Source organism: Lycium barbarum, chromosome 6 (assembly GCF_019175385.1).
Source record: "Lycium barbarum isolate Lr01 chromosome 6, ASM1917538v2, whole genome shotgun sequence".
NCBI lineage: Eukaryota > Viridiplantae > Streptophyta > Magnoliopsida > Solanales > Solanaceae > Lycium > Lycium barbarum.
The window spans coordinates 132,287,573-132,303,597 of record NC_083342.1 but is presented as its reverse complement, the minus strand read 5'-3'; the positions used below and the strand labels follow the sequence as shown (position 1 = coordinate 132,303,597).

At 35.5% G+C, this 16,025-nt stretch overlaps 1 protein-coding gene, 1 long non-coding RNA gene and 1 pseudogene across 2 annotated transcripts; 2 read left to right on the top strand and 1 right to left on the bottom strand.

The window, feature by feature from the left end:
* Positions 1-4,282: 4,282 nt before the first annotated feature.
* LOC132600243 (uncharacterized) lies at positions 4,283-7,156 on the bottom strand. Its single transcript, XR_009567165.1, has 3 exons — positions 6,883-7,156; positions 5,924-5,975; positions 4,283-4,565 (listed from the first exon to the last, which is right to left on the bottom strand). It is a non-coding gene; the product is annotated as an uncharacterized LOC132600243 (long non-coding RNA).
* Positions 7,157-8,628: 1,472 nt separating this feature from the next.
* LOC132599087 (methyl jasmonate esterase 1-like) lies at positions 8,629-9,843 on the top strand. The gene is made up of 3 exons (XM_060312312.1): positions 8,629-9,161; positions 9,247-9,378; positions 9,483-9,843. The coding sequence occupies exons 1-3, from the start codon at positions 8,712-8,714 to the stop codon at positions 9,759-9,761; spliced, it is 861 nt and encodes a 286-aa protein (XP_060168295.1). The 5' UTR covers positions 8,629-8,711; the 3' UTR covers positions 9,762-9,843.
* Positions 9,844-10,297: 454 nt separating this feature from the next.
* On the top strand, positions 10,298-12,035 carry LOC132599086 (methyl jasmonate esterase 1-like; annotated as a pseudogene).
* The last annotated feature ends 3,990 nt before the right edge of the window (positions 12,036-16,025 follow it).

Below are 16,025 nucleotides of genomic sequence, written 5' to 3'. Positions count from 1 at the left end.
GTTTGAGACGGCATATAGTATTTATGGCCGTATATGCTATTTGTAGGTGATTCGATATGGATAGGTACGTTTGGGTGCTCAACTTGGGCGCCAGTCACGGCCTACGGGGTTGGGTCGTGACAATAAGTCTCCTTATATAATAAAACTATATCTAAAAAGATTGTCTTGACCCTTAAAATTCTTCTATAAATTTAATAGTATATATCTTGATAAATTAAAGACTTTAAATAGAGGAAGGAAAAAAGAACCAAATAATTAGTGATTTTGGCCAAATGAGAGGGGAAAAAAATGATTTTTGAAGAATTGATTTCTTTACAGTTTCATCTGAACGTTGGGTGTAAGATACATATGTATATAAATTTTTTAAACACGGAATGTGAAAAGAAGCGAATGGATACTTTTAATGATACAAACTAAAAGAAATTCGATGATTTTGCTCTTTTCTGTAAAACCAAGAACCGTCGGGATCATCATCGGTGACTATTCTCACCTACATTGAATATTAAGAGTTAAGACTCGGAGATTAGCAATTACTTATCTCATCACTTGATTGACTAATTAAAATCAAGATCTCTAAACTATCTCTTCCATGTTGACATCATTTTTTGTTACATCAGAATGAACCCTTCACTCTAAACAATCTCTATTAGATGCATCAAACTTTACAGTCTCATTTGATAGTATAATGTTTTGCTGATATTTTCATCTTCTTTAAGCCTAATTATCCACGAAATGGATTAAAAAAAAAATGGCCAGATAAACATACGGATTTCTCAAGAGAGGAGTAAGGGCTCTAAACACAGATTTCTTACCACTCTTTGATGACTCCAATCAGGTCAACGTGCTATTAGTTGTCAAAACATCCATTCCGCAGGAATTTGATACTAAAAAATTTTATATTGTAGAAATATACTGAATTGCGTCTGCATACTGCCATGCAAGCATGCATATTGCACATGAAGGATGGAATAATTGTGTTGGTATAAAGAGACAGAACTCTATTAGCACACGTACATGGTAAAAATGAAGAAATAGAGATACAACTACTTGCCCAAGTGGCCAAACCCTCGAAACAAATTAGAGCATCCAATGCATCCATTTCATAAAAATAATTACACTTGTGCCTCTTCGTACTTGTTGCTGATTCTCCATAGAGGAAGATAAAGTCTCTTCCATAGCTCAAAATTGTACATTACATGAACCTAATTAAGTGCAATTAACTACTACTACTAAATTCGACGTTTGGATATTGGCAGATAATGAAAGGAGTCATTTGACTCTTCATTACCTGCACCTATACTACAACTCTTCGGTAGCCAAGTCAACTACAACTCTTCAGGTAATTTTGAGAAAAACTTCATAAATTGGTCTTTCTTCATAATTACTGATGAAGGAATAATTTTGTGGAGGATAAATGGGTCAATCAACTTTTAATGGGTATTTTCATAATTTAACTTTAAGCGTAGGGACTTCCTACTTTTAATATAATAACTAGTCAATTAACCCGCGCGACATTTCTTTTTTTGTAAATATAGTTGGTGTAAATAACATACAAGTTGTTATAATTCCGATCACAGACTAAAGATAAGACTTTAAGTTGTATTTATTGTGAAAAATGTTGCATACCACGTATAAAAATCTATGAAGGTACCTCTATAGAGCAACTTAATTTACAAAAATTTACCTTACGTTTTCCTTTAGCCATTTCCACATGCACATTCCTACTTTCCGTTGGGCTATATGTGGCATTATATATTTCATCCTGCATGGCTGCATCCCAAACAATATAGCGATTTTACAAATTAAAAAATCGATGCTCCATAGAAGGTAGAGAAACCTTACATGAGAAAATTAACCGACGCGCTATAAAAGCTAGAGAAAATTTACCTGGGAAAAAGATCCTCCATATAAGCCAAAGAAACCTCCTTTCTTCTTCTTCTTCTTCTTCTTCTTCTTCTTCTTCTTCTTCTCCAGACATCGTTGTCTTGTCTCCAACTGGAAACCACCGTCGTCTCCTCGTGAGAAGTTTAAAAATGAAATTCTTTTGTACAACATTTCATATGATGCTGCGAAAAAACAATATAAAAGAGAATTTTATCACCTACAAATAATTTACTGAGACAATTTTCCCTAAAATAATGTTAATTAGTTAGTTATTACCAACAATCATGCAATCATCAACAAAAAAAGCTTACAAAAACACATCAAGGTTTGTGATGACCACCCTTTAAAATTACAGCATTTGAAGATAAAGAATCTAATTATAACAACTAACAGAATATAGCTGGTGTAATTTGTATGGAATTCTTTTGCAATGCATTTTGTGTCGTCTCCACGCAGAAGCAAAATTTGGTCAAACTTTCACCCGCGGAAGACTTAATATCGAAAATGAACAACATATTAAATCAACGACAACCCTCTCAAAAGAACATTTACTTTTAATTTGTCAATATATTCCACAAAGATTCTACAGTATTTTACTATGGTCCCAACAGCAAAACGTGCAAGATGATGCACAAGGCTGCGAAACGGGCAAGTTCAACTTTCATTGATGAATAAAGATGTTTTGGCTTTCAAACATATTTAAGAGGCGTTAGTGAAGTGATAAGAGAACGGGGCAAGCAAACTGTCATTGGTAACATTTTAAGAACACAGGCAAGTTAAACTTTCATATGTAAATGCCCTGACATGGTTGCATTTACATATGACAAAAAAGAAGTATTAGAACTACTAAACTTGTTAGGAACTTGCTTTTCTCCATATCTTTTCCTTCTTTCGAAGAATGAGCACATTGTATGAACCATTACAGGGCAAATTTATAACTCCAGGAAGATTGACTTTTGCTAACTTACTTTTATGCTGAAGTCACCCCATGTTAGGTACTATATGGGGCATTTTATTTTTAATTATATTGGATGTGTTTCTTGCAAGTTTAATCATTCACCGAGTCGTCAAAGAGGAAGAGAGAATAAATAATTAAATTAATCAGGACAGATTAATAGTCTGTTTCACTGTAAACAAATTGATAACAAAATATGTTGGCCAAGGATAGAAGTTTTCAAAAGATTAACGATTTAGGGAAATAAATTAAGCAGGTAGATTTTTCAAACAAATTATAACCATTTAACAGCAAGTACTGGACAATTTTGAAGTGCCAACTATTTCTCATTCTTAGGATCAGCATTATTCCTTAGAGCTTTACAAGAATGATTATGTGGTTTACAGGAGATTGGAAATCGCTTCAATTTACGTGAACCAATTTGACTGGTCACAAAGTTTTATAAAGAAAGAGAGACTTTAGAACTTGTAGTCTTAAATATATTATTTGTGAGGCTATAAAATCATATGCAATACGTAAAGTTTAAAGTAAAATTGTTACCAAATATAAAAATAAATTATTCTTTTTGGAAGAGATTGAAAAGGAAACAGTATCATATAAACTGGAACAAAGAGTAATATTTTTTGGCAGTGCAGTAAATGAACAAATATCTCAACAGGCTTGACATCATAACCATGTGATCTTGATCCTTCAATTTCTTCCATTTCATCATATCTATCCAATCATTCAAAGGTCCATCAGGGCTACCTTATGATATAAATAATCATATCATAATATCTATATCTATATAAATATATAATCCCGGGACATAGGCCCGGTGATGTGGCACGTCTAATTGAGCAGGAAACCTAATTATCTTTTTTGTCAATTTTTTAGGCTTTTATCCAATTTTCGCTATTTATCAACTGTACTATTTTTACAAAATCCAAAAGACACTTCAGAAACCAAAAGTCACATCCTCCTCTTTCTCTTACCTTCTATACTATTTTTTCAAAACCAAAAGTGACGTCTCTTTCCCTTCTTTTCTCATTCTCGCGTATCATCATTTCTTCCTTAATAAAAAGTCACGTCCTCCTCTTTCTCATACCTTCTATACTATTTTTTCAAAACCAAAAGACACTTCTTCAAAACCAAAAGTGACGTCTCTTTCCCTTCTTTTCTCATTCTCGCGTATCATCATTTCTTCCTGAATGAATAAAGGCGGTTCGTCTTATGTTTGGACTTTAGGCGTATCATAATTTCTTCCTTAATGAGTAAAGAAGGGAAAGAGACGTCACTTTTGGTTTTGAAAAAATAGTATAGAAGGTAAGAGAAAGAGGAGGACGTTTTCATGACCCAACCCCGTAGGCCATGACTAGTGTCCGTGCTGGACATCCAAACGTACCCAATACCCCAAACCAGCGTATTGTCAAAATATATTAATATAAAGGTTAGTTGGCGCTACTAAATATCACAGATGAACAGATTTTGCACGTGGAGGCCGATAAGGCCATCACAGATCATAACAACCCAAAACATATATAGAACCCACACAATTATGTCTACAGACCTCTACGGAACATAACAGAATCATAAGACGGGACAGGGCCCCGTCGTACCCTGAATAATGTACATATACACAATAGCAGCGGACTGTACCAAAATATAAGCTCTGGACAAAAGAGCGCTCCAAAAATAGCAGAATAGATGTCCTAAGCAGGCGGGTCAGCAAACCTGTCGTCAGTACCTGCGCGGCATAAAAACGCAGCCCCCGAAGAAAGGGGGTCAGTACGAAATATGTACTGAGTATGTAAAGCACGGAACGTAGTAAACCAAAATCATAATCGAAGCAGAAGATACAGAAAATGAACTGAATATCCAGATTAGCAAAATGCTAATCATATAGCATAAATAACACTCGCTGAAAACATATGTCGTACCTGGTCCCACTACGGAACAAGATCATAACCGAAACAGAACTTACAGAGAAGTGAGTGTAACATCCGAAGTATCAAATGCATATTTTCAAAACATGAGGAGTGTGTACAGAAACATATACCATATCATATCCGGCCCCTGCCAATGGACTCGGCAAACAGAACGTGGCCACCCCCCGACGCTGGTGCCACAACATATAAGGAGCAGAATAGGGGATAACCCCGTAACATAACATATCATATCAGATGGCCATATCAGATCATATCATATCAGAATGTGTGTACATGGCACAACATACTCCACAACCCATGTACATATATACCTGCCCCCTCACATCGAGGCACGGCGAACAATGCAGTGGAATACGCTTGACAACATATCCTGGCCCGGGCTCAGTGTGGGAAACATTGAGGCATCCACGAATGGAGTAGTGAGAAACTAAATGCAATAAAAATATCATAGATTTCCAGAGACTCAATGAGGCATATCGAATGACAAATCAAATCAATGAAGTCAGACGGAACCATAGTAAGTGTATGTCGTATGTCATAATGAGTTCGGAAGAATAACCCTTCTGAAATCATTTTCATATTCCAAAATAGCTTACCAAACCCGAGGGAATCACGAAAACAATTTTCCTTAGTAGTTGAAAGGATAGTTAAAACATTTTATTTCATATCGTTCGAAAATAAGGCAATAGTACTAATAGGAGCTAAACGGGAATAGTGGGAGACTAAATGCAACCCAACATATCGTACCTTTACATAGACTCAATAAAGTATTTAAAATAAGTATCATTAGTAGTTGGAAAAGTAGTTAAGACGTTTCCTTGAAAATCGCTTACAATCAAGTTACAAATTACCATAAGGGTAAAATCGGAAATAGTGGGCCCGCCTCGGGACAAACAAAGCGGCGGGCTCAAATTACGTATATTAAGCTTATGGGGTCACCTACAGAGGTCTTAGGGATATTCCATAACTTTCTAGGCAGTTTGGAGAAGTTTGCATAATTTCTCAATAAAGCATACTTAAAGGGTTCAATCTTATTGAATGAAAAAGTGACAATTTCAAACGCAGATTCCGAGAGACAGAATATTTTCCGAGGCTCGAATCCGACCCTAGTACATCTAGGACATGCCAAAATAAGAATCGGGATAGCTTTACATACCTTTTCTTGCCCTTTACGCTTGCCAAAACTCAAATCCCGTTTCGTCCAAAACCTACAAATGGTCACATTTACCAATTTACTATTCATAAGACTTAAAATTTCAACCTTAACCAATTCTTGTCTATAAAAATTTGGGCAGCATCTCCCCTATACATATAGCGTCCCCGAGAATTCAACTCGGCCAAAACAATCAACAACAACCCAACAACAACACCAACAACAACAATAATCACTACAAAACACAATATAACATAATTATTCATCTTTCCAACATCATGTCGTAACCTTCATTCCAACTTCGTATTTTCAAATCAATATCGACATTTTCATATTCATTACTAATCAAGATCATTACAATACAATTCGGAAGCATTTCATATCATTTCTACAAAATATTCACAAGATATACAAAATATACAAACTTTCCACCAAAGTCATAATTCATCCAAAACTTCTAATATTAAACCCACATATCCATAACATATTTCCATCTTCCAATTTCATCAACCATAATCATAATTCACATCTTAACAACTTCATTTCTATAATATCACAAAATCATTCTAAAGTGACATAATCTTCTACATTCCAATTCAATGCCAACTTAAGCCATTTAACCTTCATTTACATCATAAGGTTCACCACAACACAACTAACACATTAAACAAAATTAATCCATTTCCATTCTACTTCTATACACCACATGGCTATATTCCATATTTCCAACCTCAACCAAAGTCATTCAACTTCCATTTCCAATATGAATTCCACCATAACCACAACTAGAGTACAACATAAAATTCAACCCATATTACCTATACAACAATATACATATATGGCCACTTACATATATACACACCCACTTTGCAAACTTCCATATTTCCATAAATTCTACTCATTTCTACATACTACAACACAAACAAACCTTCATAACATAAGAAAAAGGAATTGATTCTTACCTTGTTTTTATGAAAGTAGCAAATTCTTCAACATCTTATTGTTCCCATGCTCCTCTAACTCCAAACAAAATTATATTCGTGATTATGCGTTGCCCGGACTTCGATTAGTACTTCGTAGCTTGAAATTTCACTCACAATCCTCACTTTTATGTGAGATTTAGGCCCCTTTTTGTTGCTGAATTTTCTGGAAAATTTGAGAAGTTTTTAGATGATAAAAATGGGGGTTTGCCCCTTTTTATAAGGGCTGAAACGGCGTCACTGTAGCTACAGTACTGTAGCAGTGCTGTAGCGGTGCTGTAGCAGTGCTGTAGCAGTGCTGTTTCTGCGCGACAGTTCAGTTTGTAGCGTCTATAATTCTCTACTCCGACGTCCTATCGATGAGTGGTTTGTTGCATCATAAACTAGACTTGACGAACTTCATTTTAGGCTTTTGAAACGCCTTAAAACTCCAAATATGCATAGAGATATACCCCTCCAAATTTGACTAAAAATCTGTCCAGCATTTCTCAAATTTTCGTCGAACTTATTTTCTTCAACTTGCTCGATCTCGAAATATTCCGAAACCCTCCATACATGATATTTATCACTTATTATACATGATAAAGACCATATTCTTGTGTTTTAAAATACTCTTTCCCAATTACGACTTACAAGATCATAATCATCCATTATTTAAACAATATACTTAATAATGTCTCATTCCTCATACTCCAAAGTTTTTTTTTACCTAGTCGTAACTCAACATTCTTACATTCAAATTTAACAGTGTTTCTCCGAAGTACGGGGTGTAACAGACGTGACTTTTGGTTTCTGAAGTGTCTTTTGGATTTTGTAAAAATAGTATAGTTGATAAATAGGGAAAATTGGATAAAAGCCTAAAAAGTTGACAAAAAAGATAATTGGATTTCCTGCTCAATTAGACGTGCCACATCACCGGGCCTATGTCCCGGGATTATATATTTATATAGATATAGATATTATGATATGATTATTTATATCATAAGGTAGCCCTGATGGACCTTTGAATGATTGGATAGATATGATGAAACGGAAGAAATTGAAGGATCAAGATCACATGGTCATGATGTCAAGCCTGTTGAGATATTTGTTCATTTACTGCACTGCCAAAAAATATTACTCTTTGTTTCCGTTTATATGATACTGTTTCCTTTTCAATCTCTTCCAAAAAGAATAATTTATTTTTATATTTGGTAACAATTTTACTTTAAACTTTACGTATTGCATATGATTTTATAGCCACACAAATAATATATTTAAGACTACAAGTTCTAAAGTCTCTCTTTCTTTATAAAACTTTGTGACCAGTCAAATTGGTTCACGTAAATTGAAGCGATTTCCAATCTCCTGTAAACCACATAATCATTCTTGTAAAGCTCTAAGGAATAACGCTGATCCTAAGAATGAGCAATAGTTGGCACTTCAAAACTGTCCAGTACTTGCTGTTAAATGGTTATAATCTGTTTGAAAAATCTACCTGCTTAATTTATTTCCCTAAATCGTTAATCTTTTGAAAACTTCTATCCTTGGCCAACATATTTTGTTATCAATTTGTTTACAGTGAAACAGACTATTAATCTGTCCTGATTAATTTAATTATTTATTCTCTCTTCCTCTTTGATGACTTGGTGAATGATTAAACTTGCAAGAAACACATCCAATATAATTAAAAATAAAATGCCCCATATAGTACCTAACATGGGGTGACTTCAGCATGAAAGTAAGTTAGCAAAAATCAATCTTCCTGGAATTATAAATTTGCCCTGTAATGGTTCATACTATGTGCTCATTCTTCAAAAGAAGGAAAAGATATGGAGAAAAGCAAGTTCCTAACAAGTTTAGCAGTTCTAATACTTCTTTTGTCATATGTAAATGCAACCATGTCAGGGCCTAAATGGCCTAAAGCTAGCAAGCATTTCGTGTTAGTTCATGGGGCTTGCCATGGAGCCTGGTCATGGTACAAGATTATGGCGATGATAAAAACTTCAGGACATAATGTAACAGCTCTTGACTTGGGCGCTTCAGGGGTCAACCCAAAGCAAGTCCTTGAAATCCCACGTTTATCTGATTACTTTAGTCCGCTAATGGAGTTCATGTCTTCTCTTCCAGCAGATGAAAAAGTGATTCTTGTTGGCCATAGCCTCGGTGGATTTGCCATTTCTAAAGCTATGGAAAGCTTTCCAGAAAAGATTTCAGTTGCTATATTTGTCACTGCTCTAATGCCTGGTCCAACTCTCGATGCAGCAACCATCTTTAATGAGGTACCATTTTCAAATTTAGCCATGAAATGATCTGTTATGCTAGCTTACACTTTTTCATGTTTGAAATTATTATATTTTACTACAGTCATCCAGCGGAGCAATATCTCAACTTGATAATCGTCTTACATTCGATAATGGACCTACCAATCCTCCAACAACCTTCAGCTTTGGTCCGAAGTACTTGGCGAGTTATCTTTATCCACTGAGCCCAATTCAAGTAAGCAAAGCATAGTAAAAATATAAATTGAAATAGCTGAGTACTGGTACTCTTGATAATGAGAATGTCCATGATAAACTGTCTTTTTTTTCTTTTGGTATTAGGACTTGGCACTGGCTACTACAGTAGTAAGGCCAATATATTTATTCAGTTTGGATGACATATCAAAGGAGATAGTACTTTCAAGCAAAAAGTATGGATCAGTTAGGCGAGCGTACATTGTTGTTGCTGAAGATAAAGTTCTAAGGAAGGAATTTCAACAGTTAATGATTGAAAAGAATCCCCCGGATGAAGTGAAAGAAATTTTAGGCGCTGATCACATGGCCATGATGTCTAAGCCCCTTCAACTTTTTACTCTTCTTATGCGTATTGCCAACAAATGACAAGCTACCTTATTAGCTTAACCAGCTTGTATTACATATTCATGAATAATGCATAATTGAAATAAAAATAGATTACCCTTCTTCTCGTGCGTGATATTGCTCTATCAGTCTTTTGCTCATCATGTAAAGATTCTCACTGTTGTTCCCCATGGGAATCATCTGGGCAATGTTGTACATAAGCAAGTTCTTACTTTTGGGTAACACTTGGCATCGGTTTTTGTTACTTGATGCCTTCCTAATTACATTTCCATTACATAAGCATTAATAGATTAATACAATTTAACTCCATCATGTGATGTGAGAGAGAAGGATCTATGCAACACATGCTGCATGTTTTTCATCAGATCATAGATTCCAACAGTTAATCTGCATATGACTTGTTTGGGCATACAACTGCAGCCCAAACTTACTTTTGACTTGCTGAAATATCAAAGGAATAGCATGTGGCTAAATAATCATGTAATCAAAATGTGCTTATTTTGATTATTCCCCCAGTTAACAATTTTCTTCTGCGGTATGAAATCACTTGGGCTATAGAGTCCTCTATAGATGACACGTATGAATCAACTGATTAATATTACTAATTGCAGCACAATATAGCTTTTTCATCTTATGTAAACCAAATAATCATCTATGACCATTAGCATGAGTAATAGTTGATCTGATGTCAAATGGTTGTGAATTTGTTTGAAAATATCCTCATTTAATGTAGAAAAGCTTCTGAAAGACTTTTATGTTCAGTCAGAAGTTGACTTTTATCTTTGTTTTCCATTCTTTTTCAGTGAAAATGACAATCAATCTGTTTTATGCAACTTTAGCCTAAATAATGTAATAATCTATTCTCTTCCTCTAGTTGACTTGACTTGGTGTATGATCAAATGTAGAACATATTTAATATACAAAGAAAAACACATTAAATTTGAAATTCCCAACAAATAATACTTTACCTGGGGTTGCTTCACCAGGGAAGTAAGTTACAAGGTCAAACACCTCGAGTATCTATCAAGATATCCTTATAATGGTTCACTCTGTGCTCATAGTTCAAACTAAGAGAAAAAGTTAATGGAGAAAAACAAATTTCTATTAAGTTTAGTACTGATACTTTTGTTGCCGTATGTAAATTCAACGACATCAGGGCCTAAATGGCCTAAAGCTTTGAAGCACTTTGTGCTAGTTCATGGCGCGTGTCACGGAGCATGGTCTTGGTACAAGCTTGTGGCACTGATAAGATCTGCAGGGCATAATGTCACAGCTATTGACTTCGGTGCTTCAGGGATCAACCCGAAGCAGGTCCTCGAAGTCTCACATATATCAGACTACATTAGTCCGCTAATGGAGTTAATGGCTTCTCTTCCGGCACATGAGAAAGTGATTCTTGTAGGCCATAGATTTAGCGGGTTGGCCATTTCTAAAGTCATGGAAAGCTTTCCAGAAAAGATTTTAGTTGCTGTATTTGTCACTGCTCATATGCCTGGTCCGACTCTAAATCCAAACACACTCTTAACCAAGGTATAATTTACCAACTTTGCCTTTTCTATGATCTCTCCTGTCAGCTAACACTTTTCATGTTTGAAACTATTATCCAGTGGAATGGTATCTCAACTTGATAATCGTGTTACATACGATAATGGACCCAGCAATCCTCCAACAACATTCATCTTTGGTCCAAAGTACTTGGCAAGATGTGCTTATCAGCTGAGCCCAATTCAGGTAAGCAAAGCATGATGGTAAAATAAATGACTTTTGGTAGTTGGCTCATGAGGATTGCCCTAATGTTGCATGTTTTCACCAATATTATCAGAAGACGTCATCTACTTGAAAAACTAGCTCATCTACAGAACAATTTATTCGAGTGGACACTAAAATGTGTCTCTTTTTTCCCTTCTGGTGTCAGGATTGGACGCTGGCTACAACACTGACAAGGCCGCTATTTATTTACAGTGAGGAAGACATATCAAAAGATATGGTACTTTCAAGCAAAAGGTACGGAACAGTTAGGAGAGTGTTCATTGTGGCTGCTGAGGATAAAATTCTACAGAAGGAATTCCAGCAGTGGATGATAGAAAAGAACCCTCCAGATGAGGTGGAACTAATCTTAGGCTCTGATCACATGGCCATGATGTCTAAGCCCCTTCAACTTTTTACTCTTTTTCTGCGCGTTGCTCACAAGTGACAAGCATCTTGATTACCCTAATCCAGATTGTGAATTCATATTCAAGAATAAAGTACATTGAAATAAATTTTAAAATCTCTCTCTCTTTCACTTGTGTGATTTTGCTAAATCGGGTTTTTGGAAACTGGTTCCTTCCTAAATGCATCCCATACACATGAGCAATAACAAAATAAGTACAGCTTCTGAAAAGCTCCATAATAAAATCAACCACTTAGAATCATAAGATTTTAGTGTTCCTGTTGGTGATAATACAATGAAAAATACAATTACAATTGAAAAATATATGAAGAAAATAAATTATCTTAAGGCTGAGACGCGAATATCTCGCTCTCTTTAAGGAGATTAAAGCCCACTGCAGCAAAGCTTTACCGGTCCAACAGTAATCTTCCTGACTTGTCTCCTCTAGAATACGACAGCCCGACCACGTCGTATAACTCAATAAGCTCTGGATAAGGTCTTGAGTTCAAAGCTCCACAAAAAAGAACATCTTCCTTCAACTAGAAAAACTCTCTTTTATTTTCCTCATTTTTTCAAGAACTCTCCAATATATTATCTACACACCACAAAGTAAGGATGACTAACTATTTATAGCTAGGAAAATCATCCTTGAATGAATAGGATATGAATGGGGTAGTAAAGTAGGTAAATAATGGAGAATTATGATTTAGAGGTTACACGAGTTATAAGACTAAAGAGGATGAATATGAGTGATTAATGAGTAGGAGGTTACAAAGAAAATAAAGCTGAGGTTAAGACCACATGCATCCTTTTAATGGCCTCTAGCTTCACCCCAAAAATTTAGCGGTGCACTTGACTAAATAAGCATGGCATTTGTTAACTCAACCAAAGTTCTATTTTTTTTTTCCTGCTACACCATTAGATGCAGTAGAATAAGGTGGAGTAGTTTCATGAATTATTCTCAATGATCTAACAAAAGAATTAAACACATTAGACTCATATTCACGGCCTCTATCACTTCTAATTCTTTTAATTTTTTTACCAAACTGATTTTCAACTTCGTGGAGATAAATTTTAAAATTTTCAAAAGCATCACTTTATTTTTCATCAAGAAAACATATGTATACTTATAAAAATCATCAATAAAAGTGATAACATATCTATTTCCTCCATGAGTTAAAATTCCTCCAAGTTCAAAAATATCAATATGAACTAATTCTAACAATTCAGTTTTCCTTTCAACTTAAAAATGAGACATTTTTGTGATTTTGGCTTTACTACAAGCCTCACATTATTCAAAATCATTTTTAATCATTGGGATTAGTCCTAAACTACTCATGATTCCTATGTAACGATTATTAATATGACACAAACAAGCATGTCAAAAAATTAGTAGAAGAAAGCATGTAAACAAAATTAGAAACTTTATTCATCTCAACATTCAACTTGAACATCCCATCACAAGCATACCCCTTTACCACAAAAAAAGAAAAACTTTTTTACTATTACATATTGATCAGACTCAATAATTTGTTTAAAGCCTACTTTATTAAGACGAAAACTAGACATTAAATTTTTCCTCATGGAAGGAGTAAAAAGTACATCTTTTAAGCTTAATACCCTTCCAGAAGTGAAGCTCAACTCGACATTTACCTTTCCAAGCACTTGAGTGGTGTGAGAATCACCAAGCATGATGATTTTGGGCTCCTCAAAAGGAGTATACACTTTGAACCAATCTTTGTCATAGCAGACATGATGGTTTGCACTAGAATCAACCCACCATCCATCAACATTTTCAACCATGTTTATGTTTGTTATCACCGCCACAGGTGGCTTTTCGGTAACGTTCGCCTGAGATGTAGAACCACGTTTCCGAAACTTACAAAATCGAGCAATATGCCCACTCTTGCCACAGACAAAGCATGGTGCTCCATTTTGTACTTGTTCATTTTGTGCTTGGTTATTACCACCATTATTTTTCTTGGGAGGTCTACTATTATTTTTCTTGGACATTTTCTTCTTAGGCTTAAAATAAGTATTTTTGTTAGCATTTGGAACAACATTATTTGAAGTAATTATATTTACCTTGTTTGTGACGGATTGTAATGTGCTCTCTTCCGTTTGCAAAAGTGCATCTTGGCCCCTTGCCTCTTCTTCCATGCGGATTTGCATAATCAACGTCTCAAGTGAAGTTTCCTTTTGTTTGTGGCGCATAGTTTTTTTAAATTTCTTCCATGAAGGTGGAAGTTTATCTATTATGCCACAAACAATAAGGTTATCTCCAATTTTTATCTCCTCGGACCAAAGCTCTCCAACGATCATTATAAAGTCCTGAGCTTGGTCTACCACTGATTTTATTGTCCACCATTTGGAAAGGAAAAAAATCTACTAGCAGCATATTTTTTCGCTCCAGCCTCCTCGGCATCATATTTACTCTGCATTGCTTTCCAAATTTTCTTTGCAGTAGAGTAAGTTCTATCATAATAATCATAAAAATTATTCGATAGACAATTAAGAAGATAATACAGACACTTGTATGAATCTTCATCTTACTTTTCAATTTTTTCTTAAAGAGAAATAAGTTCTTCATCATTCATGGAAGAGTTGTTTACTTTGTTTGGATTGTTCTCAGTTAACGCATAAGAAACATTGATAAGACTTAAGTAGAAAAGTACTTTATCCTTCCATCTCTTGAAATGAGTACCGTTGCAACGAAATGACTTGTTAAGATCTCCAACTTTGACATCCGCGAATTTTTCAATTGTAGCCATTGAATCTCCTTAAAATTGTTGGTGATGATACAATGAAAAATACAATTACAATTGAAAAATATATGAAGAAAACAAATTATCTTCAAGCTGAGGCTCGGATATCTCGCTCTCTTTAAGAAGATTCAAACCCACTGCAGCAAATCTTTACCGGCCCAGCAGTAATCTTCCTGACTTGTCCCCTTTAGGATACAACTGTCACGACCCAACCAGAAGGTTATGACGGGCACCCGGAGCTAACCTACCGAGCACCACAAAACATACATGCATCTCATAACCATACCTGAGTAGGCCATAATGCTAACTCATAAATACCATAATCTGTACATATGGAACACAAGCCCAAAAGATAATATACATACATCATCAGGATGAACCCAAGTATACAAGCCGACAAGACTATCAAAATATAATAATACAACAAAATATGGACCAAGATAGCCATAGGACATTTAACTTAGCATATCTGTCTACGAGCCTCTACTGGAGTGCATATCATAATAAGGATGGGACAGGACCCCGCCATACCCATGCAAATGCATATGCAACCATGCTGACTCACATAGCAACTCCGGAACAAGCAGAGTGCAACAACACTATTTCCTGAGCTGATATCATACGGGGAGAGTTGTCAACCTGTATATCAAGACCTACGGGCATGAAACGCAGCGGCCCCAGCAAAGGACTTCAGTACGAATAATGTGTCGAGTATATAAGGCATAAATGCAACATAAAAAACATATACTGCAAAGAATGAGGATAAGAATCAACTTGACGTTTCTAACTTACCAATGAGAATCTAGCATGTATGTCTCTCTATACTCTCATGTGCTTAACTACATCTATGTACAATACTGTGTCTCTAACCTACCTATCATCCTGGTGCTATGTCACACCCCAATTCTGATAGGGCATGATGGGTATCCAACCCTTACTTAGAGTCGAGCGAACCCGCTTGTTACACCTCGTGGATTTTCGCGTCGTTGTAAGCAAACTAACATGAGTTCGGAGAGGCCATGATACCCCTATAAGATCAAGGGAGAATTTTAATAAGTGTTATACATGTATTTAAAGGTTTCGGGATCAAGCGAATCGAAAAAAATAGGTTCATTGAAAATTTGGAAAAAACTTGACAAAATTTTGTCCCAACTTGTCAGGTGAATATCTCCTAGAATATGAGGAGTTACGGAATACATAACTAATGTAAATTGAAGTTAGGCAAGTCTTCTTTCCAATGCAACTGACAGATCGCATTTCTGTGAAGTACAGAGGGTAATACGGCCCGTACAATAAAGTATGTCCCGTACTTTCTGGGCGTATTTTGCCCAGAATTTCCAGAACCGAAAATTTCTGCCCCCCCAAAGT